We start from the raw sequence: 24,480 nt of genomic DNA, 5'->3' as shown, positions 1-24,480 counted from the left end.
TGAGATGTGACGGGTGCAACCTGATCTTCCCCGGCGGCTCCTGACACTCTCTGTCCCTCATCCCAGTAATGCTGCCTGTGCTCTGCAAAACCAGCTTGGACCTGTCAGGAGGAAAAAGTTACTTATCGCAAGTGAGAGAGTTGTCATCAGTTTTGGGCTCACATACAGTTTAGCATTTAACACTCAGTTTGCAAGTTAATTTAGGGTTGATTCCAAGATACATATGAAATAAAAGTCAAACATGATAGCTTGACCAGATGTTTTGAATAAATGAATCCTTTCTAAATTGTTAAAACATTGGTGCTTACATCAGTATTTTGGGGTGTAAGAAGCTGCTTACATTACTAGGAGTTATTCTGTTTCATCATGATTTCTTTTCTGATGCCCATTTTGATTTCAGTTCCCTCTGAAACGTCACGATAGAAGTTACCACCACGAGCGATTGCTGTGTAACACATGGAGGATTTAATTGTACTTTACCACTGACAACAGCCCTGTCTCTCTTTTTCTCTTTTCAGAATCCAGTTTTTTGTTGGGAAACGCCCAGATTGTGGACTGGCCCGTAGTTTATAGTAATGACGGTTTTTGTAAGCTCTCTGGATACCATCGGGCTGACGTCATGCAGAAGAGTAGCACTTGCAGGTATGACCACTGTCTGTCTGCTGACACCTGATGCACTTGTAAGTTTATAATATGCTGGGAAGAACAGGGAGGTTTTGGAAAAAGGATTGATCTGAGACAGGCATTGTCCTGCAGGAACTGAAGTATTAGAACAGGCTTTAAAAAATGAAAGCAGCAACTTATCCAGAACACGGCAAAGCACTTTGAAATTTATCCTGGCTAGTATTGGTAATAATATGCTCTAGCTAATGATGCAATAAAGAATGGGTTTTTAAGTTAACTAATATACTTCAAAGACTTTTTCTTGCTAGGTTGTTCTGAATTCTGCTCTTGCCATGCCAGGAGTCAGTGGACTGTTCTGTAGCCCTTGTTGGCCCTTGTTATTAAGCACACACAGAGCACAGTAATGCACAAAGTGCATCTTTACTCCCAAGAGGGTGATTAAGCTGCCGATATATTTACTCTAAGCATTGCAGCTTTATGGGTTTTTCCTTTTGTTGGTGGTCTTTCAGGAGCGAGCAGCTGTGATTGGTGGTCAGACATTCATCTGCGCCTTGTCTGCTGCATCCTTTAAAAGGAGATGCTTTGGGGAAGGACTGAATCCCTGATGCGTGTGCGTGTGCATGTGTGTGTGAGCAAGGCAAATAAGGAATAGCTGAGATACAAGTTTGTGTAGGTTTTCCCTTTCTGCCTTCAGGGACTGACCAACTCCAGGCACTGAGAGGAGGGCACTGTATGTCTGGAAGTGTTCAAGGCCAGGCTGGATGGGATTTTGAGCAACCGGGTCTAGTGGAAGGTGTCCCTGCCCATGGCAGGGGGTTGGAACTAGGTGATCTGTTAAAGTTCCCTCCAACCCAAACCATTCTGTGGTTCTGTGATTCTATGATCTACAGTCATAATTTCTGGGAGATGAGTGCTGCCATACACTGATGATTGACTGATGCTGCTGGGAGCAGGGTGGGCAGTGAGCCTGTCCCCGGATGGCAGTCGTTGCTTACTCCAGAAAGCAACACGTGCTGATGTGTAGTCACTGCTCTCATGTGCAGGGAAGAGAAGAAAGCCTTGGGAATCTAGGATTGCTCTGTGCAGCCAAGTGTCCTCTGATGGGAAATAGGCAGGAGATGGGCATGGGCTGCTGAAATGAAATATTCATTCACACAGTAGCAACAGAGTCGATATACTCAGTGGGGCTGAAGGAATAGCCTTATCACAGCTGCTGGATATTCATACATGCTTTCCCCTTTGCTCTCTGCCATCCTGTATGTTGAAATAAATTTGCTGTGAGCCAGCACATTCGTAGCCTGTGCACATTAAAATAATTACAAATATAAAATGTTATTTTAGGAAAGTGTCGAGTAAGTGAAGGTTTAGCAGTAGCTCTCTGATAATGACTCCCTTGTGCCCATGGGTGCTTATTGTGAATGTGATAGTCTCCTGTTACCATTTGTAAGGATCCCATTTTGACCACATTGAAATAGGTCATACAGGTGAATTGTGCAGATGCAAATCAAGGGGGAATTATCGGTTTGTAGCAAAGATTTTTTTTCCTTAATTTTCATTCTGTACATCTACCTCTGGATTTTGGGGAGCCCTCTCTACACTTCAAAGCATGACCAATACTGTTGTATCTGTCTCTTGGACAGGTTGGATGGGGCTTGGAGCAACCTGGTCTAGGTGTAGACCCCATGGCAGGGGATTGGAACTGGATGATTTGTAAGGTCCCTTACAACCAAAATCATTCTGTGATTCTACAAGTTACATATGCAGATTTTTCCTGCTTCTTAGGAGACATCCCACTTTCAGATTAACAGAGGGCTGGACAGATTTTCAGTGTGATCTGACACGCAACATGCAGACTTCCAGAGCACTGTCTTTGGAGCTGCTCTCTGTTGAGAGATACCAAAAGGAAAATGGTTTTGAAACCCAGTGGTGCCTGCTTAGGCTTACTCAGTAGAATGTCATTGGAGGGTTTTTGATATCTGGGGCTATTATTTGTAGTATTTTCTGAGTCAGCCTCACAGTCCATTTTTACTATGTTATGCCCAGATCATACATTTTACATAAAAATTGCTTTATGTGTAATATTTGCTTTACTGCTCTGTGATCTGGGATGAGAGTGCTGTTGTGCCCTACCTTTATTGCAGGTTTTGGAAGGGTCTGCTTTTACAGCTTTTCAGTGTCAAAGATTCAACTAAATTAAAAACACAGATAAAAATTATGTATGTCTACCCCCTGATTCCAGTTACTGTTATTAGTGATCATAAGTGGGATAAAGGACAGTTTATAGTTTTTGCAATGTTTGGTAAGTTTCCCCCTGACTATAAGTGCCTTCAAATCATCTTTCAACCATGCTTTTCTCCTGGTATTCCAGCATGTATTTGCTTTATCCTTCTTCCTACCCCATACCCTACACTGGGACTGTTCATATATCATGTAGATGTGGTATTTATGGACATGGTTTCGTGGTGGACTTGGCAACGTTGGGTTAACAGTTGGATTTGATGATCTTAGAGGTCTTAAAGGTCTTTCCCAACCTAAATAGTTTTGTGATTCTGTGATTATTGTATTCAGTCTTCAGGTGGTCTTGGCTACTACAAATCACAGGGAGGGGAGGATAAACTTAAGTCCCTGGAGGTGTGAGTGATTTTTGTTCCAGTTCAGCCATAAGTTAGTCCTGTGACAGGCTGGTAACCCCTTTGATTTTGCACTTCTCTCATCTTTGTAATCAGCAACAATGGGCCCATTGGCAGGAAAATCACTTAGTACAAGTGCCAGTCTCCCTAGTTTCACAGGCACTATATATATATATATATATACACATACACACCTTTTAAGGCACAATGTACATAGAAGTCAGACTACGTAATATTGGGTGATGGGAGCTGATATGTGTTCTTTCTGAGTGCACATGGCACCCAAAATTGCATATGTAGCTTGGGCTGATATGTAGAAAAATTGGTGTGAATGAGTGCTAAAATGAATAGAATTTTTAGGTGGAACAACTCATGTGCTTGTGAAGCATTGCTGTGCCAAATGAAAATGAGCTGACAGTCCGGGAGGAACAGGGCATCTGTGACATTTAACCTCTGTTTAACCAAAAAAACTTGCCTGGATGTGCATCAGGAAGTCAGCCAGCATCCAGGAAAACTACTGGTTTCATGACCAGTGTTTTCTAAATATTATTGCTTATCAGTTAAGCTCTGTGTTCTCATCCAGCCTTTGGAAGAGAAGGCACCCTTTGAGTGGCTGGTTAGTGGACCTACCCTGGCATTTTACACTTGGCATTCACTCCAGACTTTGCTTTGCTTACCCTTCCTTGCACCCAAGATTTTTATAGGCACTGTTTTCACTGAAACACTTGGTCAGCATCTCTGCTCTCCCTTGTTTTGATTTACTGCCGTCACAAGTGGGATTAAAAAGAGTCTGTAAGGGAAATCCTGGCTCCAGTGGAGCTAGTGGCAAAATTCCCACTATGTTCAAATAAATGGGATTTTGCATGGTGGGTACAGTGTGGTGGACTTGAAAAAAGCTAGATTTGATACTGAGATGGCACCACTGTGACCTGATTTTTGTGTGTGTGAGAAGGCCTCCTTACTGCCAAAGCTGTTGCAAAGAAACCCCGCTGAGTGTGCCAGTGGGACCCAGGGAGCTGCACTGTTTCTTCTCAGAAACGATGTGTGCACTTCACCTTGCAGGCTTTTGAAGCTATTGAGGTGCATCTGCTGTTCCTCCTGGGTAGATGTTTGTCTGTTGTAATGAATGCCTTGAATGCTGTAAATCGGGTAGGATTGGATGCCTTCTGTGCTTCACCTGTCCTGGATAATTCCTCTCAAACAGCTGTTGCTGCCCTGGCACACGCTGCAAACCTGGACCTGCTCTGGTGCCCGTGCTCTGGATCCTGACAAAGGACAGAGGAGCACTAAATGAAGCTTTGGATGAGGCTTTTCTGTTCAAGGCATGCTTTCAGAGGGAGGTGGGAGCCTAAGCATCTTAAATGACAACTGTTCTGTTTTAAAGATGGGAAAAATATCTAAGATTGTGTCTTTCTCTGAGTATTTCAGTAAGTCTTGCTTCTCTTTGATAAGCCTGTTTTCTACGTAGTGAGATTCCCAGTAGCAGAGTGGGTTTGATATTTATGTCTTGTACAGTTTGCACTCAAGGCACTCGACAAGCACTAAATAACAGAAAAAAACATGAGGCAGAAAAAGACAGAGTGATTGACTGGAGAAGTAGGAGTCCCTCCATGTGTACAAAATAGGACAGACTAAATTAAATTAAACCTGTGATAAGCAGAGATCTTATATAACTCGTACAGTGAAAGGCTCTGAGATTCCTTTGGTGCTGTTAAAAATTGCCTTCTGAAAAATGTTTTTATTGTTCCACAAGCCTATAAAATGTCTCTTTATATGTGAGCATAATATATGATTTGGGTATTACAGGTTTACTGCAACCATAAGCTGCCTTTAATTTAAAACATAAAGTTGATTGATCATGTTCAGCAGCAGTAACTGGTATCGTCCACCTCTCAACGTCAAGTAGGATTTGTCATTTTAACACTAATTAATGATGACTTTCTGTGTTATAAGTCATGTAAAATCAAACACTGCAACAAATTCTTGCTATTTTTTCCTCCAGGACTATGCAAAACATTGTTTTTAAGTCTCAAGAACACAAAAAAGAGATGCATCAGTGCATTAAAAAAAGGGACAGATTAAAAAAGAAATATCAAACTCTTTTTGTTGTCATCTCATGTATAGATGTATAAAAGATTACCAACTGAAATTGGGAAAGAAAGGCAGGTCATTTGAAAATGAGCAGTAAGCTGTGTTTTGCATCTCCTTGAGACAGCTGTGTATGTTAATGATAATCAGTACATTAATGAAGTCTTGTGACTGGGGAAAACCATTTCCTGATGTCAGGCATTGTAGTGGCATCTCCACTGCTGTGCTGTCCCAAAGGTAACAGTTATGCCACACCATTCATGGAATCACAGAGACATTTAGGTTGGAAAAGACCTCTAAGATCATTGACTCAACTGTTAGACCAATACTATCATCTTCACCACTAAACCATGCTCCCAAGTGCCATATCTTCATGTTTTTGAACACTTCCAGGGGCGCTTATTCCGCCACATCCCTGGGCAGCCTATTCCAATGCCTGACCACCCTTTCAGCGAGGAAATCTTTCCTAATAACCAATCTAATCAATAGAAGTCCCTGTGTTACCAGTGAAAAAGCACCTGTAGTAATATCCAGATGTTGTATTCATTCCCATGCCCTGTGCCTGCCTCCATCACCCATGTCAGGCAGCACCTTGTCCTGGGAGCAGCCTCACTGCCTCCCTTGGTTAGCTGTGCAAAGAAAAGATTCATGGTCTGGCCTTCATTGAGTACTTTAATGCTTGCTGAGCCAGTAAGCACTATGCTGTTTTATTGTTTCTTTCAGAGCAGTGGACATAAAATAAATGTTTATTGAACCTTTGGAGGTCTGTTGATCAATAGGAGAAGCTGCATTGAAACCACAGAGGCACTGATAGCTTTTCTCTTTCATATTCTCAGGGTTGTCTGTTGTAGGTTTCAGCTGAAGCCCAAACTATTTGTGAACAAAGAGAATGGGAAAATAAAAGTCTGATCAATTAAAAGTATATTCATCCAAGTGCCTGAAAGCTTTTATCCCATGTTCCATTTTACTTCAGTTCTGTAATTGGGCATTTGCACAGAGCCGCCTTCGCTTATTTTTAATCCAGGAAAGAATGACAATAAAAGCCTGGCTGTTTCCTTACAAAGGCTTTCAAAAGTTAGGTCAGGGGGTTGGGTTTGCTTACACCAGCTGGAAGTCTGACCTGGAAAAGAATGCGAAGATGAGATGGTCAAGTGTCAAGAAATAGCAGAGTTAAAATTACATTTTTATGTTATCAGCCTGGAGAGGGATGCATCTCTGAAAGCTTTTTAATATTTTCCACTAAACTATTAAAGAAATGCAGTATGCAGTAAGGAAAATGAGGATAAATTTGGTTGTTTGGTAGTAGTGCAGGCACAGCTACACATATATAGTTGTATGAGACAACTCATACGCTTGCTACCCGTACTGAATTTTCAGAACATTACAGTCATTGTTCTTCACTGTTTAAATCCTACCTCTATTTGTAATTGGTATTTAGTAAAAGAATTCTGATTATCTTATTATCCCAAATGCATCTTGAGAAGATTACATTTGTTGCCATCAGTTCAGCCAACAGCCTTTACCTGTAATAGCTTGCATTCCTCCTCCAGAAGGTTTTTCAAGAGGATTGAACAAAATTTGGGAGGTTTTAGAGGTTTTGTTCCATTTTCTCTGTTTTGACAGCAATCCTGCCGTGGCCTGCAGCTGTGGAGATAATGGTTTCATAAGCTGTCAGCTATTTTTCTATAAGAATATATAACCATATATCCTTAAAGATATACTCAGAAAAAGCACTTAATGAAGCATTACAGTGGATTTATTTGTAGTCATTTACAGTAAGAAGGTGGTCATGGTTACTCACTATTGTAGGTGTCCTTGTGACACTCTAAATATTTAAATGAAGTGTAAATCATAATTAAACCTTGGTAAATGACAGTTCACAGCGTCTCGAATGCCTAGGCTGTTTAAGGTGACTGTAACAAAGTTGTTTGTCTAGAAAAAAAGAGAAACCTTATTTCTTTTTCAGTTTTATGTATGGTGAACTGACAGACAAGAAGACCATTGAAAAAGTCAGACAGAGTTTCGACAACTATGAGTCAAACTGCTTCGAAATTCTCCTCTACAAGAAAAACAGTATGTATATATTTGTGTATGGTGCTGGGAGTGACAATGCATATTTAAAGTATATAATAGACTAAAATAAATTTTCATATTGACATATGGGCAAGTTGGGGCAAGATTTAGAGAAGAAACAGGTATTTTGGTTGCCACAGCTCAAGAAGAGAGCTCTCTTTTCAGGACAAGCATTCAGATTGCCAGGAATAGTAGTTGTTCCGTGCTATCTCAAGTCTGACTCCTTTCCGAAATATATTTAGTTTTGAAGATTGTTTCCCTGAAGGGAAACCGACTGGGTTGAGCGAAAAGAAATCCCCCACATCCCTTAGAAGACTCCCCCATGTCTCCACAAGTGAGAACCCAGACCCTGTTTGCCGCGAGTGGATGCTCCCAGCAGTGTCAGGATGCCTCTGTGGTGTGTAAACCAACACATATGAGCTCTGGTGAGAGTACTAAATTTGGCACGTAGCCCAGGGATTAGTTAGAAAACCAGGGAATTTGTAACTTAATTAGATGCAGGAGCTGGCTCCCTTCCTCTTGGTGGCATTGGGTTTGCAGGAAGTTGCCAGAACCAGAGAAGACTTTCTTCATTTTGTCTTATCCATGAGCCACTCCAGTCACATTTTCTGTCCTGCCACACGTGTGGGCTGTACTGCTTCTGGCTTATCAACTTCATAGCACATACTGAGCAAAACCCACGCTGTTGTGTGGTCTCACACTGGACTTGTGCAGTGTGGACATCTTTCCTGAGCTGATGGTTGCGATTCCTGCTGTTGTCAGTGTAAATGAACAGCCTCCTCCACTAGCACAGACCACCTTCCCAAGATAGAAAGCCAGAACTCTCAGATGAAACATACTCCAGAAAAGCGGGTTCCTCTACCCTGAGCAGAAAAAAAACTAGTTGATTGGGTTGGTGGCTGTGTCAAGAACAAGCCAAGAACAGTCCTGATGGAGATGTTTTCTTCAGTTTGGCTTTCATTGCCCTGTACAGGGTGCAGTTACTGTAGGGCTGGGGAGCTTCCTCCCCGGTTCACCTGCCTGGAGCCCAGTACCTGAGGCTGTGCTTCCCCCTGGATGGGCCTTGGTGCTGGCAGGGAGCACCTTGACAAGCTTATTTTGGAGCTTTTTCTTGCATGCTGTGTCTGAGGGTAGGGAATGGTGTGCCTGAGGAAAGAGCTAACTGTGCCTGACTGCCCCATTTCACTGCAAACTCACATAAACCTTTCATGACATTGAACAGAGCATCCTGGATACCTCCTCTTATGCTTTACCTCTGTTTTCCCTTTTTAGACTAAGTCTTCCTCTATGTGTACTTAAGCAGCAGGAAATGTCATTAGAGTTCTACAATTCTGCCTGCTGCAAGGCATTTTAGCCAACACCTTAATTAAAAAGAGAAGCAAGAGCAGCTCTGAAGTCCAGCTGTTCCTGCAGGTGTCCGGGAGAGCCCTCCAAATGACCTCTTTTTGTTTCCTAAGCATATGGATGTGTCTGTTCTACAGATTTCTTGCTTCTCTGCCTGTTTCCTGTGCAGCTCACCTGGATGCCCCCTCACAACAGGGGAATTTCCTGGGAAAGACTCCTGTTGGGTATCTTTGCTCGTGGTGCTGCCCAGAACTGCCATGTCTTGTGTTTGTGTGATTTCCAAAGGGAATCTCAGAGATCCTGTGCTCTCCCCAACCCTGGCTCCTCTTATTAAAGAGGGTCCTGCTCTAGAACAGGCCATTCCTAAAGTAAATTCCTTTCTATTTTATCTAAGTATGAAACGAGAAAAGCCTTCTCTTGGTTACTGTCCTGTAACAAGCCAGATGGTTTTTGCTTTGGCTTGTGAATTGTCTGCTGGAGCTCGATGATGCTTCAGAGATTTATTGACCTGCAGTTGCCATAATAAAATCTTCACCTTTGCCCAGATCTCCAAGCCTACACTTTCCATAAGTTATGCAGGATTACAGAAGGACTTTGTGGAAAAGTACTCAATATTGCTTTTCAGGCTTGAGTCAGTTCCCATCCATAACATCTGGTGTCAGCTTTCTTCTCCATCACCCGAAGCCCAGAACTTCAACCTCTCACTAATGCTAATAGACTCACCTTTTGGCTCTGGTTCAGCAGCTAGTGTGCTCGGGGTTTGCATCCATTTATCATAATCGGAGCCTGGCGGAAGAAGGTCCTTCAAGAAACCGCCTGCTTATCCTCCAGAATGAATATTGGAGCAGATAACAAAATAAAAAATAGTTATCCGTTGGTATGAATGTACTTCTGCACAGTGTAGACAGGTGCTCTGTGTAAGGGCTTGTGTTTATCACCTGCATGGAGCTTGCAGAGCACCCTCCCATCCACACTTTGAAACCGTAGGTCCAGCGGTGCTGCGTACTTTTGATAATGTGGCACAACCTTTTTTTCCTTACCCACTCATTTATGCTTTTGGCAGAGGGAGATTTTGAGGTTTTCAGGTTGCTTTCCCATCCTGCTCTCCTTTGTCTCAGAGATTATCTTTAAGAGCTGATGTTCTCTGGCAGCATCTGTACGACTGCTGACTTCAAACGCTCCCTTGGCGTTTTAACCCAGCCTGCAGGTTTCAGGTTCAGACCTGAAAGCTTGCTACAACTTTCTTCTGCTTTGCTGCATTCCCTCATATATAGGGAATGTACCCTATATACCTCTACCCACACAACTATTCAGCAACCATGTTAAGCACACACATATATATATGCTCTCTCTCTAATGTGTATGTATCTATGTGGTAATACTCAGGAAAACTCTTTGCCTGCTTTTTCTCATTTTGCTGCTTCTGCAGCAGTAGCTGCCTTGCCTCTGTCTTTGATTTTTGTCAGCACTGGTGACAGGGTATTTTGCCTCCTTGCTTTCAGAGCTTTTCAAAAGATGACTAGGGGTTCCCAGGTATGACTGCAAGTAAAGTATTTCTCCAGAGAGCTGCAGCACTCTGTTTTAGTAGTTATAAAAAGTCTTTTATCTCAGGTTAGCAACTGGGAATTAAGGTAATCAAGTAATCAGCATAATGGCTTTGGAATTATAACAAAAAGCAGTCCCACACCTCTCCATCATCCAGTTTACTGGTAGTAAGTTACTGGTTTAATCCCAGTTGAATTTCAATGAACCCTTGTGGATTTTAACCTTCCCCACAGTAGTCCTAGCCCAAATGGTTTTCATTGCCCTCTGGGATCTATCCTGCAGTTCCTGGCACAGCTCCCGGACATGGTGCATTAGAGGGGATTTGGGGGGGCCAGTGGTGCCCATGTGGGATAACAGTGGGCAAGCAGCTTGTCTCAATGTGTCAGCACTTAGGCAGCTCAGGAGAAAAGCCATTCTGTCAACTGGCTGAAAGCACATCAAATCCCAAAGGTAATTAGCTGGCTGTGAAGGCATTTACAGTGCAGCGTGTGTAGGTGTGCGTTTGGGAGGGAGGGGACACAGAGCTCTGCTGGATGGAGAGCATCTGACATTTACATCCCTGCAGGTGAACAAGGTGTTTCTGAGAAAATTGCTTAAAGTGTTCTAGGATTTTACCCCTTATGGAGCAGACTTGCATGTACACAGGGGGCTGCCATGTGTGTTTCAACCTGGAACACCAGTTTCAGCTCCTGAGCACCTGCAGGAGCCTTGTACAGACAGCGAGGATTTACCAAAAGCCATGCTAACCACTCCAACTCCGAGGGATTTTTTTTGGCTCTTTATTTGATGAGTGGTAGGATTTGAAAAATACTTGGTTTTATTTAAAAAACTGAGTAGAGGTAACTGTGTTGGAAGAGTGCTGCACTGGGCAGGGCAATGAGGAGGTGGAGGTATGACCTGAAATGCAAGAAAGAAATCAAGTCTTCTGATTTGTCTTGATGTGACATTTAGAGTTCAAATCAGCTCCTCTTAAATATTGTAGTAACATAAAATTTGGAGCATTTCACAGTATAGTCCATCAGTTTTGGATTTGATAGCTCCATAATATATGAAGAAGGAATCAAAGATACCATTCACCTGTTTTTTCTTGCCTTTTTACCTTTTTACTAAGCTGGTGAGACATGCTGGGAAAAAGCAAGAGCAAGAGGGGAGGAATAATATATTTTATTTTAGAATGGAGATTTATAAGCCCTGTTATCTCTGCTTATCTTCTGGTTAGATTAATGCAACTGTGAAAATGGGAATATGTTGTTTTCCTTTGAGGAAGTAAAACTGAAAGCTCTGGAAGATGCAGAAATATTGACATATGGTCCTTAACTACATGTGTATTACAATAGCATGTAAATGATGAAGTATTCTGTGTATGGGCTGGGGAAAGTTTGTGCTACACCACATTCCAATGTCACTCTTTTCTTTGCTTCAGGAACCCCAGTTTGGTTCTACATGCAGATTGCACCTATAAGAAATGAGCATGAAAAAGTGGTTTTGTTCTTGTGTACTTTTAAGGATATCACTTTATTCAAACAACCAATTGAAGATGATTCAACAAAAGGTAAATATGAAATACATTATTATTTTTTAAATTATAAAAGTGCATGCTTGAGCTTGGACCTGTCACAGGGACATGCCATGTCTGTGATCTGTGTCTTGAATTGAGGAAATATTTTGTGACCTGTCAGAGTTTCAATGTCACTCTCCTAAATTATTGTTTAAAATAAAAAAGATAAATCACCATAAGTGGAAATTCCCTGCCAACGTTTTTCCAGACTCACAAACCTCCTTTTCTCTTTGTAATTTCATTATTTCATCACTGCAGCTGTCACTTGCTAAAAATTGCATGGTTTTGAGTCATTTGAATGCTGTGTTGTTTTGGGAGACCTTTCTGTTACAGGACTGATATCTTCTTTTCAGGAAAAAAATAATTTCAGCTCCTCGTGATGAGAGTTTTCCTCCCTTTCTCGCTCTTGGAGGTGAAATGCAAAGGAAACAGCCTGTTTGAGTCCTCTATTACTGTTCAGGAATGACAGCTGCATGGCAGTGGGCATTTGTGCTTGTTACTTATCAGCTGCTGGGGATGATGTTTGTTGAAATGCTCTCGTCACCCAACAGCCCATGGCCAGACCTGCAGCCTCACAAAAGGAGGGAACTGGTGGGAAAGGTGTGGAGGATCTGGCAGCATCCTCTGCTTTCGTTACAGGACGCTTGTCCTGTGTCAGGTTTACATGTGTATTGCTTTGGGTAAAATAATGCACGCCTGCATAAAGAAGGACATTATCCACATCCTATCTTCTCTTGGAAGTTGCCTCCTGATGATTAATTCCTGACTGTGTTTTTCTCTGCACGCTTGAAGAAGGCTTGATATCTCACTCTGAGCTGTGTGTGCTCTAAGATGTCTTCTTTAGAATAAAGTTGGTGTCATTTGAATGCAAACAGCATTTATACTAATTTATTATTATCTAGATAGCACTTATTATATGTGTTTGGATAACTGAAAAGTCAATTTATAAAGGCAGACATAAAACGAAAGGCCCCTCTTTGAGCTAACACTAAATATGACTTTTTTTTTTTTGTCTAGAGAGAGTATTATTCATTAAATTGTAAGATCCTGATGTAGGAATACATTCTCAACTATTGTAAGCTTTATTGCCCCTACAATTTAGTTAGCGACCTGCAAATGTTCTTTATTTTACTTTCAGCTCCATAATATGGAATTTTTCTGCCTGGAAATAGTTTGAATTTTTTAAGATAAATGCCAGTTAATTGAAAGGACTTTAATAGTAGAGGTCTGAAGGCATGGGACTGGCTCCTTGCTGCAGTGTATATAATACACAGTGTGAGCTCATCAAGGAAAAAGCTTGTCTTTACAACAATCCTCTTGTAGACTTTCCTATTTGATGCTTTCTGGGGAAACCAATGTGTTTCTCACATGGAACCATTCCTCAAACCCCTGCATTCCCTGGCTCTGCCCCACTTCCCCCAGTACGTAGTTGCAGTGAGGAGTGTTTGACTACAGCAGGACAGAGAAAACACATTGAAGGTGGCTCTCAAATGCAGAAATGATGAATGTTGCCTCCTTTGGATTCTCAGCCCTGGGAGATTCATACTCTGCTGCCTTCCCTGGGGAGGCAGGGATGTGCTCTGGGGGCTGAGCTCTCCTCCTCCCCATCCTGTGGCTGAGGAAGAGCAGAATCCCCATGGCATCCAGTGTAGGAACTATGTATGTTCCTGTGGGAAAGGGCAAAAGCAGTGAAATGCATAACTTGTGTACTGCTGTTCTGCAGTGAAGGGCACCATTAGGTAAAATGCCAGGTATTAATGATGAACATCACAAAATATTGTTGTCAGGCAGCCAGAGCAGTTTGGCTGGATGTTTAAAGAGCCCTTACTTTTGTTGAAGTCATAGTCTAAAAAAAACCAAAAAGCCAAACAGAACATCCCTGAGGCAGTACAGCCACATCCCCCAAGTGCCTTCAAGGCATATGGTTGGACCCTTAAGAATCTGCTCAGGGTGCATTGATTAGCATTGATTAGCATTGATCAGTACTTCCAACAAACCTCATAATTACAAACCACCGACCCGATTCTTCTTCTACTTTTGCATAAATTAAAGCTTGTCTTTTCTTGGTATAAGAAAATCATATTCAAATATTTGCACCATTTTACTACAAGGGTGGGAAAACAGCACTATTGAGTTACCCTTTGTGTCTCAACTGTGTGGATCTGCGGGATCCCACGGCACTGGAATCACAGTGTTTTTGTGTCAGACATGGTGCTATGAGAGATACATAATTCACTGTCCCTGCAGATAACATTACAGTGTGCTTAGAAGCTGCCAGGCCACTTTCTTTTTGAATTATGAGATTGGTAAACATATACGTTACAATTTAGTGGAGAATTTCTGAAGTTTTGTAAAAAAAGCATTTCAGTAAAATACTGATGCTGAGTGCTGGGATTTGTCATTGAAAGGGCTATATTTTTTTTTTCCTTTTTAAAAGAAGGATATTTCTTCAGAAATTCTTCCAGGACCATGCAATACATAATACATAAGTAACTATGGTGCAGATGAGTTATTGTGTATTACTTATGGGAGCAGTAAATTTGAGATAAAAAATTCAACAGAAATAAAATATTGATGCCATTATGCAATAATCTCTCTGTACCAATACATTCTGCACTGTTCAAAGGTGTGTTGCTTTGTTGTGAAGTTTCAGTATATCATACTCCTATGAGGTATTTAAATCATACCAATGGGTGTATCTACACTGCAGAGTGTGTCCTGACTCCTGGAAATATATGGTTGGCTCTGCCAAATCTGCTTGCAGGGGCTGCAGTGTGGTTGGCATCTCATGCAGACCTTGCAAGGGAACAGCAGTTTCGGGGGACAGGGATTGATGCTGAGGATGCAGATCTCTCAGAAGTGTTGAGGAGCTTGTCAGATTTGTGAAAACAGGACAGACAAATGAAATAGTTGTCTTACTACAAAGCAAATTGCAAGGGTGAAGTGGGATTTTTTTTTTTTTTTGGTGATATGGGCTTAGAAACATGTTTGTTTCAAGGATCTACAAAAAAAACGCAGTTGCCATCACGGGGACAAGCCCCGTGCGAGCAAAGGGAGTTAGAGAGGTCTGGGGCACTGAGACAGATGGTGTGCGTCTCTGCTTACCTGTGTGCTCACCATTTGCTGTGTTAATGCTGAAAGCAGGAGGAGGAGGAGGAGGATGGGGCTTTGCTTGCCGGAGGGAGTAAAAGTAATGAAAAATTTTCCCAGGTCACCCAGGAGACTGTGAATTTGCTGCAGACCAGAAAGCTGTTGAAACTTAGTGGACTGTAAGCAAGGCTGGAGAAAAGGGATATTTAAAAGCTACCTTCCTCTCATAAAACACAATGACAGAGATCAAACCCCTTGTTTTCTGAGAGGGTACAGGCAGCTGACACTGAAGATTGGACTGGCTTGTTTTCTTGTTACTCATGCTCCTGTCTATTATTGCTGGGCGATGTGTGGGAGACCTGTGATGTATGGCAATGCAGCAGCGACCAAAAAGTACTGTTGTATCCTTGTGAATGGAAAATTACTTTAAAAAGTGTCTAGCCAGTCAAAATTGTCAAAAGCCCCCAGCAACACAGGAAGAAGCAGCAAAGATGATAAAGGAGGGACAGATCAGCTGCCTGGCTGATGTGTTCACTCCTGGGTGAAGGTGCCACCGGCAGCTGTGCAGGTCTGGAGGGTAGAGAGAACTCCCTCCATTGACTTGGTTTATGGTTTATGGTTTATAATGCCCCAGCTGCTGAGTCAGTGGATGGATGAGCTGTGGATGGTGCCAGGGTGGAAAAGAGGTATAAGAATTAGTGATGGGGCAGATGATGACACTCAGTGGTCACTGGGACAGTGGCTTATTTCCTGGTGAAGGAGCTGTGCTCTGTTTTCCTGGTATCTCTTTCTTTCCTTCTCCTACTCCTCTTTGGTACTATGAATATTTGTCTGATCTGGATTCAATACTAAGCAGGAGGTCCTACCTGTGGAGGCAGAGGGCCAGATCCCCAGGAGTCCTGGCTCAGTGTGTTACACAGAAGAGGTGGCAGACCATTACAAGCATATGAAAGATTGTATTATGTATTTTCTTCAAGAGAATAAAACCCAAAGAATTCTTTTTTATTAATGTTTGTACCGTTGTCAGGTCACAGTTGGATGCTTTTATCAGCTTGCTGAGCTTTTATTCTGTCTTTACCCAATGGCCTTTTAAAAACATCTGAAGACTTTCAATTCTTGCAAAGACACACAGTGGTAATAGTCTTGTGTTTATTTGTCAGAAAAAAATGAAGCCATTTTTCTGGGCTCTAACTATTAGAAGGGTGGATGGGGCCACTTAAAATGTTAACACCATTTGAAGCCAGGAGTGCTGTAGATTATATTGAAAAGAAAGTTTAAGGATAGAAAAAAACCCCAGCATTTTTTTGGCTATTAGTGGAGTTTCACCTAGTTGTGCAGTGTTTTTATTCCCTTTGTTATTGTCAGTAAAGAAAAAATATGGCCTCTAGGTAAAGTTGGATTTTATTTTTTTTTTTTTGTCTAGGATTCTCACTGATTATTGTAAGTCTCTTTTGAGTGAAATATCAGGCTTGTCACCTCTGGAGTGACTGGGAGGTTCTGGTGAATATTGATGGGATGTTGAATTAGGATGCGAAGTTGCCTCCATGAGGCCCCTACAACTCAGGACCGTGTGCCATTAACAGATGGGATCAGGAGATGGCACAGCAGGACCCTGAAGTTGCCTTTTCTTTTTCTTTTTTTTTTTCTTTTTCACTTGGTAGAGCCAGACTTTGATAATCAAGACTGTCTGGGACAATGCTGTAATGCTTCCAGTGATATAACTCTTTATGGTTATATAACTCTATATAATGATACAACTCTATCTCGGAGTGTGACAGGGCTATAAAAAGTGTAGTAGTTGCAGAAATACAGACTTATGCTTGCTAATCCTTGCTAAGCCTATAATTCTGATCCTTTTTTATCTTTAATAAGGGCAAATTATGAAGCATATATAACTAGTTGCACATGGGAACTTTTTTCCTTGAGGGGGTATCAATCCTGGTGATAATAGGAGAAGTAGGTGGAGGGATTAGAGCATGAAAATTAAGTTTCTACCTTTAGCTAAAGCACAGTGTACCCTGTTGAATACATCACCTTGACAGTAATCCATCACAGTAATTTAGTAGGTCACAATTTTGATATCCTTAATATGTTTTTATTGCACTTCTCCATGGCTATAATGCTAAGGCTCTCAGTACTATAGAGACCCACTTGTTCTCATGCTGTTTCCTTTGCTCTGATCACCAGTTTCACTCCCCAGTGCCTTCTGGGAGATCACCTGCATCTCTCCATTCTCCCCTGGGTTTTGATTAGCATCCAGGGACACTTGGGCTATGAGAAAGAATTTCGAGGGGGTGACAAGAGAAGTGGTCATTTCCCAGGTGGGTTTTCAGTGTCAAGGACAGACAACTCAGAGGAATGATGCTGAGATATACTGTCTTGGTGTTTGAAACCATTAATTTCGGATAGGCACAGGAAGACCTTCCAAGGTTGCTTTCTTCCTATTTCTGCAGGACAAGCATCCCTGTTATTGTCTTCAGTGACATGCTGGTGGCACTTTCTGCAGACAGTGCACAAACTGAATAGTCATGAAGAGATAGTTGTTTCCTGACTCTTAGGAGTGATGCTCCAAAGCATATTTTCTCCCCCCTGCCCCCCATCCTTTCTTGCTTTTCTGCTGTTGGAGACCCGCTGTGATGAAGAAGAGGGAGTTTCTATATCCAGGGCTGTTTAGTTTCCTCCACAGAAATCGAATACTTCTCTGAATCTGATATTGCCTTTGGAGCCCTTTGTGTGCTCCATCAGTAATCTAAAATGCACATTAACTGTCTGAACATTTCTGTAAGTTTAATGTGCAATGAAAAAGAAATCCCATTGAAATAAAACCTAACCCTGTGAGAGATTGAATTAAACTGGAAGCTGATCTTTAAAGCAGTAGCTGTTTGTAGAGGGATACACTTTCTATGTAGAAAACTGAATACTCCTCAGTCATATGTAAAATAATGAGTAAAAATGCAGTAGAGTTAGAGTTTAAAAGTCTAATCTGTATATCACAGGGCATTACACTTCACTAAGTTGCTCTTCTGCTGAACCCATAAACTTGTGTGTAACTAAACCATCCCCTCCAGACAAGCATCCAGTATTGATTTAGAATTTTAAAGAGGCTGAAGATCCATGACATTACTTAATATTTTTCTTGCTTTTCCATTACACTTTAGGCTTTAAAGAAGCACCATATTTAAATTAACCTGAATTTAGCTTCTTGCAGTGGCGTCTTCTTACGCATTTTTTTCCACTGCATTAAGAAAGTCCCATTAAGGCATTTACATGTATAATCAAGTCATCACTCCGCCTTCTTTTGATAAAGTAAATGAGTTCAGCTCCTTAAACCTCTGTCTAGCCTGAATTTGGAGGTCTGGTGATGGCAGATACATGGATATTTTTGCTGCCCTTTAATCCAGCTCATGAGCAGCAGTGGGGTTGAAGCTGTGGTGGCCTGGATTTCAGTCTCCCAGGTCCCCAGTCACTTTCTGCAGCCAGTACTGTGGCTGGGTGGGCTCCCAGCTAATTCCTCAGTACTGCCCATTGCTCAGCTTCACCAAGCCTGGTTCTTACTGTTATGTATACAAGGAACAGGTAACCTTTTGCCAAAGCAAAGCACGTGCTGAATTGCTCATCTACCAAGATCTTTGGATCCTTTTCAGAACTGTTCTTTGCTAGGGACGTTCCCCCCACCCAGCCCCCGTGCTGGAGATACAATTTGCCTTGCTTTTGCCTCAGTGTCTGTTTTCCATTTAAAACATATTTTAGTGGGACGTGCCCGGTTATCAAGCGCATCATCCTGTGTGACTGCCCTCACTGCTGTTTAGCATTCCTCTGATCTTCCCGTCCTCTGGCATTTTATCAGTCATTTTATAAGGACTTTCAGATCATAGAGAAAAGCACTGAATAGAAGGATACTTGGCCACTGGGGTCCAGAAGGCTCTCAGTAATAATTTTTTTACTATTTTCCACTGCTCCTTGTTTGGTACTTGCCAAGTAGCGAGTTCTTCGTCCATTTAACCTGTAATTTACTGAACGGTGTAGTCTCAGTGTCTTGTTGAGAGTGTCACACAGTGTCAGTTCAGAGCAGATTACCCTGCAAGAGGTTTTGGCCAGTCTGTCTCTCGGGTGATTCAAATGCAGCACCAGGACGAGGTGATGTGATGGGATGAGCACCGTGGCTGTGCTGACTTGGGAGCTGGTGGGTCCTTGGCTGCAGGTGGGAGCAAACCAAGGGCAGCCACTGAGATTGTCATCAGGTCAATGGTCCATGTTGCTGCCCAGCCCAACCCCAGCAAGGCAGCACTGGTGCAGGGAGCTGCCCAGGCTCCTTCCTCTCCAGTGCACATCATCTGCATTTGGCTTGCAGCTTGTTCTGTCAAGGTGTTTGGCTGTCTTCCTGAGCCAAATTCATACTCTTATAAAATAATGAAATTAGCATTGGTGGGGCATTTTACATCTTTCCGTGCTGACAGCTATTCATTGCGTTCCTTTCCTTTTCTGTTTTATTAAACGTATTGAAACTCAGATTGGTTTTTCTGTCATTTTGCCTGGCACTGAGATCAAGCTGGGTCACCTGTAGTTGCTTGGGTTATCCTGTTTACGCTTTCTGCATATGGGTGCAGAAGCTTTTTGGTTGTACTCTGTAAGTTCTTTAAAAACTTCGTTGTTGCTGTAATAAATCTAGCTGAAGAAGATTTTTTTCCCATATTTCTTTAGCTTTTCCATGTCCATGCTCATAAACCATAATTTCTGATTCACCTACTTACTTTTTCCCCTCTTTTTTCCATCCCTGTGTGCTTCATTGTACGCTGCTTTTTAATTTCTAGACAGCTGCCTTTCTTTTGATCCCTAGCCTTTGTATTCCTTTTTTTTTAACCATTGAATGGCACCATTTTGCTATCTGACCAACTCCTAAAAGCCAGTTGACTGAAATTTACAGTAGTCAGTATTTTCTTTTTCTTTTTTCCCCCCTTCTTCCCTAAATTTGCACTTGTTTTTATAAACTTACAGGAAATAAGTCCTTAGTGGCCCCATGTGTATAAAGCTTAGCTTTAATTGCAGAAAAGTGAAATCTAAGAAGTTGGGCACCATAAATTTGTGGCTATGTTAGAATTAAATTTAAAAATACGTTGTATACCAAATGTAGTCTAGAGGCATATAAATGTTAGCACTTCTTATCAGTAGGTCTCGCAATGCCTTGCAAAGTAGGTCATTAGCATTATCTTCACTTTAAGGAAGAGAAAACTGAAGCTCAGGGAGGTAAAGTGATATGCCCAAGATTATCCATTAGTTCTTCATCCACGTTGAGCTCCCCAGCAGTTCCAGTGGGTGGATGGTAACTGGGAAGACAACATTCAGCAATAAAGGGGGTTGGATGTAAAAATTTTCCCAAGAGTGCAGTACATTACTGGACAGTGGAATGCACAGAATTTCAATCCAGAAAATTTATCCCAATATTTTGAATTACATTTGAATAGAATCTCAGTCCAGAAATACTTTTACTGCATCATGGGAGTGACTGAGCTTTGTTTGACTATTATGCTACATATTCAGGAGTCCCATTTATCCCTCTCTCTCTCTGACAAACCAAAACCAGGATGATTAAGTTTTACAAAGAGACAATGAACTCTTTCAGCCATACTTTACCTGCAGTAAAGAGCAAACAGCCAGCCATTGTAATGATTTTGCTGTCTGAACGTCTACAAATACTTGGGATTTATACATGCTAACTATTTATGCCAAAGGATGATCCATGTCACCAATTGAATTCCCTACTACCTAACTCTGAGCAGTGTGGATATGTCATAAATTATATATTATATAGGCATTCTGCATGTTTTATGCTTCACAGGGAGAGGAGAACAACTTTTCCATGGTCTGGGGGTGTTCCCTACACCCCTGCAGGCAGGAATCAAGATGAGCACTGCTGTAATTGCCCTCTGCAATTATTTTTCACACAGAATATAATTCTTAACCTGAGTGTTTTCACTGCAGCCGAAGGTATGGGATAGTTCCCTGTTATACTGATTTAAAAGCCATCATTATTTCTTTTAGGATCAGACAAACCTTGACAAAAAGGTTAATTGCAAGCCAGTAGAGCTACACTAATGCTTTGTTAGGGGGAACTAGCCATGTCTAGGTTTTTCAGAGCAAGTGCACTATAAAGAACATTAACATCTCACCTTGAGATTTTAAACTCTTCATAAACTCTGTTGTAAGAATTTAACTTTAAAATAGCATAATATATTTTATGAGCTAAATCTTTTGTTTTCAGTGTGGCTGTTAGCTGGGTAGTTAGATCTGTATTTGCAACTGTGCACAAATCCTGTCAGAGAGACTGTGAATTTTCAACTCCTAATTAAATTATGGTGAGAATTTGAAGAGTTTTCCGACTTGCACACAGTTATGTTTGAAAATATTTGCTTTTATCTGTGAAGGCAGTGGGTAGGCCTGTTGACTGCTGAGGTTTGTTCAGGGAAAGTGGCTTAAGCAATAGTGGACCAAAAGAGCCAAAGTCCTTTTTTGCTCACTAGCCCATGCCCAGGCAGAAACTTTCCCAGCAGAGGGAACTGCCCAGATCTGACCCATCCTCTGGGCAGGAGTGTTCCTATGTGATGCACAACAGGACCTGCTCCTTGGTATTTGTGGGAGCACTTTCAGAAGACTCACAGTTTTGGGTGAAGTCTAACCAATTCTCTGTTTTGTGACCTTGGGAGGAACCAGAGGGATTTAAAGATTTTATCTGAAGATAGTTTTTAGGAAAGAGTCTTAGAGGTATTTTCAAACCTAAATGATTCTGTGATTCTGTCCCATCCCTTCCACCATCTCTTCTGCTTGGGGAAGCCTCCCGTGCTGCACTTTCTGTGGACAGCTTTCTGTGTTTATATATTCTCTGGTTCTTTTAATGCCCTGCCACACACTGCAACAACATCTTTGACCTGGCGGACATTTCTCCTTACTCAGAGAGGCAGCAGAGATGAGGAGCGGGTGTTGGAGATGGATGGGGGTGTTTGTGTTCTGGATTGATCTGCAGGGTGTATTAATGGGAAGGAGGTTGGTAACCAGAAGGACAGAGAGAGGTCCCTGTGGCAGTGCAGGAGTGTGAGTGTCAGAAGGTCCCTGCACACAGAGAAAGCAGCAAGTGCGGCGGTGGAGGGGAGGTTTTTGGAGAGCAGCTGCCACAAAGCTGTTCCCATCCCAGCTGTCCAGTGTTACACAGAATGATGGATTCAGGATCTCAGGAAGAAAGTTGTGTGAGCATAGTACTACTCCTGTTGGAGGAGTAGCTGATGGAAAGGCACATGCTGTAGTGAGTAAGATAATTTGGACTTGCTGATGGTGAAGGGACAATAGGATGAAGTTCTGACATGGAAATACCGTTTCCCCCTCAGGCACCATGTAATTTCTGTAGTGGTGTATGAATCTAGAGAGTGGCTGAGTGAGAACCTAAGACCCATGTGGAAAGCTTTTCCTCCTCTGAGGAGGTGTTTGGGTGCTCTGACTGCTTCACTTGACTATTGCCTACCTCCCTTCTGTGCTCCTGCACTCCCCCAGGCATCCTGTCACAATATTAACAGCTTCAACTCATGTCATGGCATCTAAGATTTGAAAGAAATATCTATTTATTTTTTTAATTGATTTAGTCCTCCTGTTTTTTCTTCTCTTCAGAGAAGCCTTTGGCTCAGCCACTGTGTAAAGTATGCCACCAAGTCACCTCCAGCTCAGTTAGCCCCACAGTTAGAGGGCAGTCCTAATTAGAGCAAGAGACGTGGAAAATATCTTGTGGTTGTAAAATGTTTAATTGTGTCTAAATTGCATGGAGGAAGAAGAAAGTTGCAGGCTTGGCAGGGCAGCATTACAGCTGGGCCAAGGCAGAGAATAGCTTAGTCCATGTCTATCAGCGTGGTGGCCTTCTTCATGTTCTGTTCTGTTAACTCTATGGGCTTGTTAAATCTTCATATTCAGTTTATTGAGAATGCAGGAGTTTTGTTCTGAGTAATGGACAGGAACAGGGAAATATTTTGCTAGGCTCCTGTTTAAGAGACCCTTGTTTTGGATCATGAGAATGAATGCAGATCATGAGGGTTTTGTTTAAAGCAGGGGTACAGATGCTTCTTGTTTTGTCCACAAAAAGGAAAATAATTAAGGAGAACCAGAGGAAACAATCATTGTATGTGTATGCTATTCCAGAATTTTCCATTTGAGGTAGTTAACATTTTTGTCTGAAATACCCAGTTTAACTTCTTGTAAGGAGGAGCAGCTGCTGGCCTGATCTGGTGTGTGATCTGATGATGTTGCTTTTTTTCCCAAGAATCTGAGAGCAATGGTGCAGGTTCAGGGTGTTATTTTTCAAGTGGTGCTATGGAAGAGAGACACAATCCAGCCCAGCTGAAGAGAGCATCAGAAGTGTTGCTTTTTCTCACGAGTAGGTTCCCCCCCGCCTTACACCTGCTATTTGTGCAGCTCCTTTACTTCTTCCAGACTGAAAATATCTGCGAGGACAGGCGGTCACTAATACAGGAGATAAAATTATCATTCTTTTCAAGTCTCTCTCTATAGAGGAAAAGAAAGGAGAGAATCGTTTGAAGAAACACTGACAGCAGTAGGCAGCTATGCAAATTTTCCCTGGTCTATTTAAACATACACATTGGTTTTAAATATAATTCTGAACTTATCCAGTCTACAACAAGGTCAAGAAACGGAGAAATGTGCCCTGTACAGATTATTTCAGACCCGAGGCAGCCTGTATACATTTTCACCTTCCCACTCGTACCCCAGCATCTTGCTGCTACGTTTTTTGTTCTCTTGGGTCGTAAATAGGAAACAAAAGAACTGGGCACTTTTTTGTCAGACTATTGCAGATGGGTAGATATAGATTGGAGCAGGTAAAATAATGCTGGACTTTGTGCTGAATTGGAAAAAAAGTCATTTTAGTGTATCCTGTGCTTCTAACATCCAGAATCATGGGCTTCACAGGGCTGAAAGAAGTGTGAAAATGTGAAGTCTCTAAATGAGGCTGGAAGGGCTTTTGCAAAAGGTCTGCCCTGGCACAAAGCAAAGCTTTGGTCTTGGCGGAGAAAGGACACGATGAAATGGTTTGTCCTATGAAAAGAAGAGATCAGACCAGATGAGCAGAGTGGTAACCTTGAATGCTAAAATGTGTGGCTTCTTTCTTTCACCTGACGCTGATGATCTCACTGAAGTGGTAAGGGGGGATTTAGAAAAATCATAATTTTTCGTTTCTTTTATTTTTACAGCAAAATGATTGCTGTTGTTTGGTTTGCATCTTACTGCTCCAGCTCTGTTTTCCCTATCTTCCCCGTGCATTCTGTATTTGTGGTTAATGCAGGACAGATGCTTTTCTTACCTAAAACAGTGACAAGGGATTTCTTACCAGTTTTGCTTTTATAAGAAGAGATGCATTTTAAAACCCATATTTTTGTGAGTGGTATCTCTCAGCCTGCAAAGCACCATGGAAAAGGATTTCTAGAGAGTACATGAAGCCACCTCCTATCATTGCCAGCCCCCAACTCTTCTCCAAAT

At 41.9% G+C, this 24,480-nt stretch overlaps 1 protein-coding gene across 1 annotated transcript in view; it reads left to right on the top strand.

The window, feature by feature from the left end:
• Positions 1–24,480, top strand: part of KCNH5 (potassium voltage-gated channel subfamily H member 5) — a 166,214-nt gene that overhangs the window by 12,587 nt on the left and 129,147 nt on the right. Inside the window, exons 2-4 of the mRNA XM_017807645.1 lie at positions 519–642; positions 7,309–7,415; positions 11,728–11,856. Coding sequence (XP_017663134.1) covers positions 519–642; positions 7,309–7,415; positions 11,728–11,856 — 360 coding nt within the window. The remainder of the gene's footprint in view (positions 1–518; positions 643–7,308; positions 7,416–11,727; positions 11,857–24,480) is intronic.

Source organism: Lepidothrix coronata, unplaced genomic scaffold (assembly GCF_001604755.1).
Source record: "Lepidothrix coronata isolate B3197 unplaced genomic scaffold, Lepidothrix_coronata-1.0 Scaffold19, whole genome shotgun sequence".
NCBI lineage: Eukaryota > Metazoa > Chordata > Aves > Passeriformes > Pipridae > Lepidothrix > Lepidothrix coronata.
The sequence above is the reverse complement of the archived record's forward strand: the minus strand, read 5'-3'. Positions and strand labels throughout refer to the sequence as shown.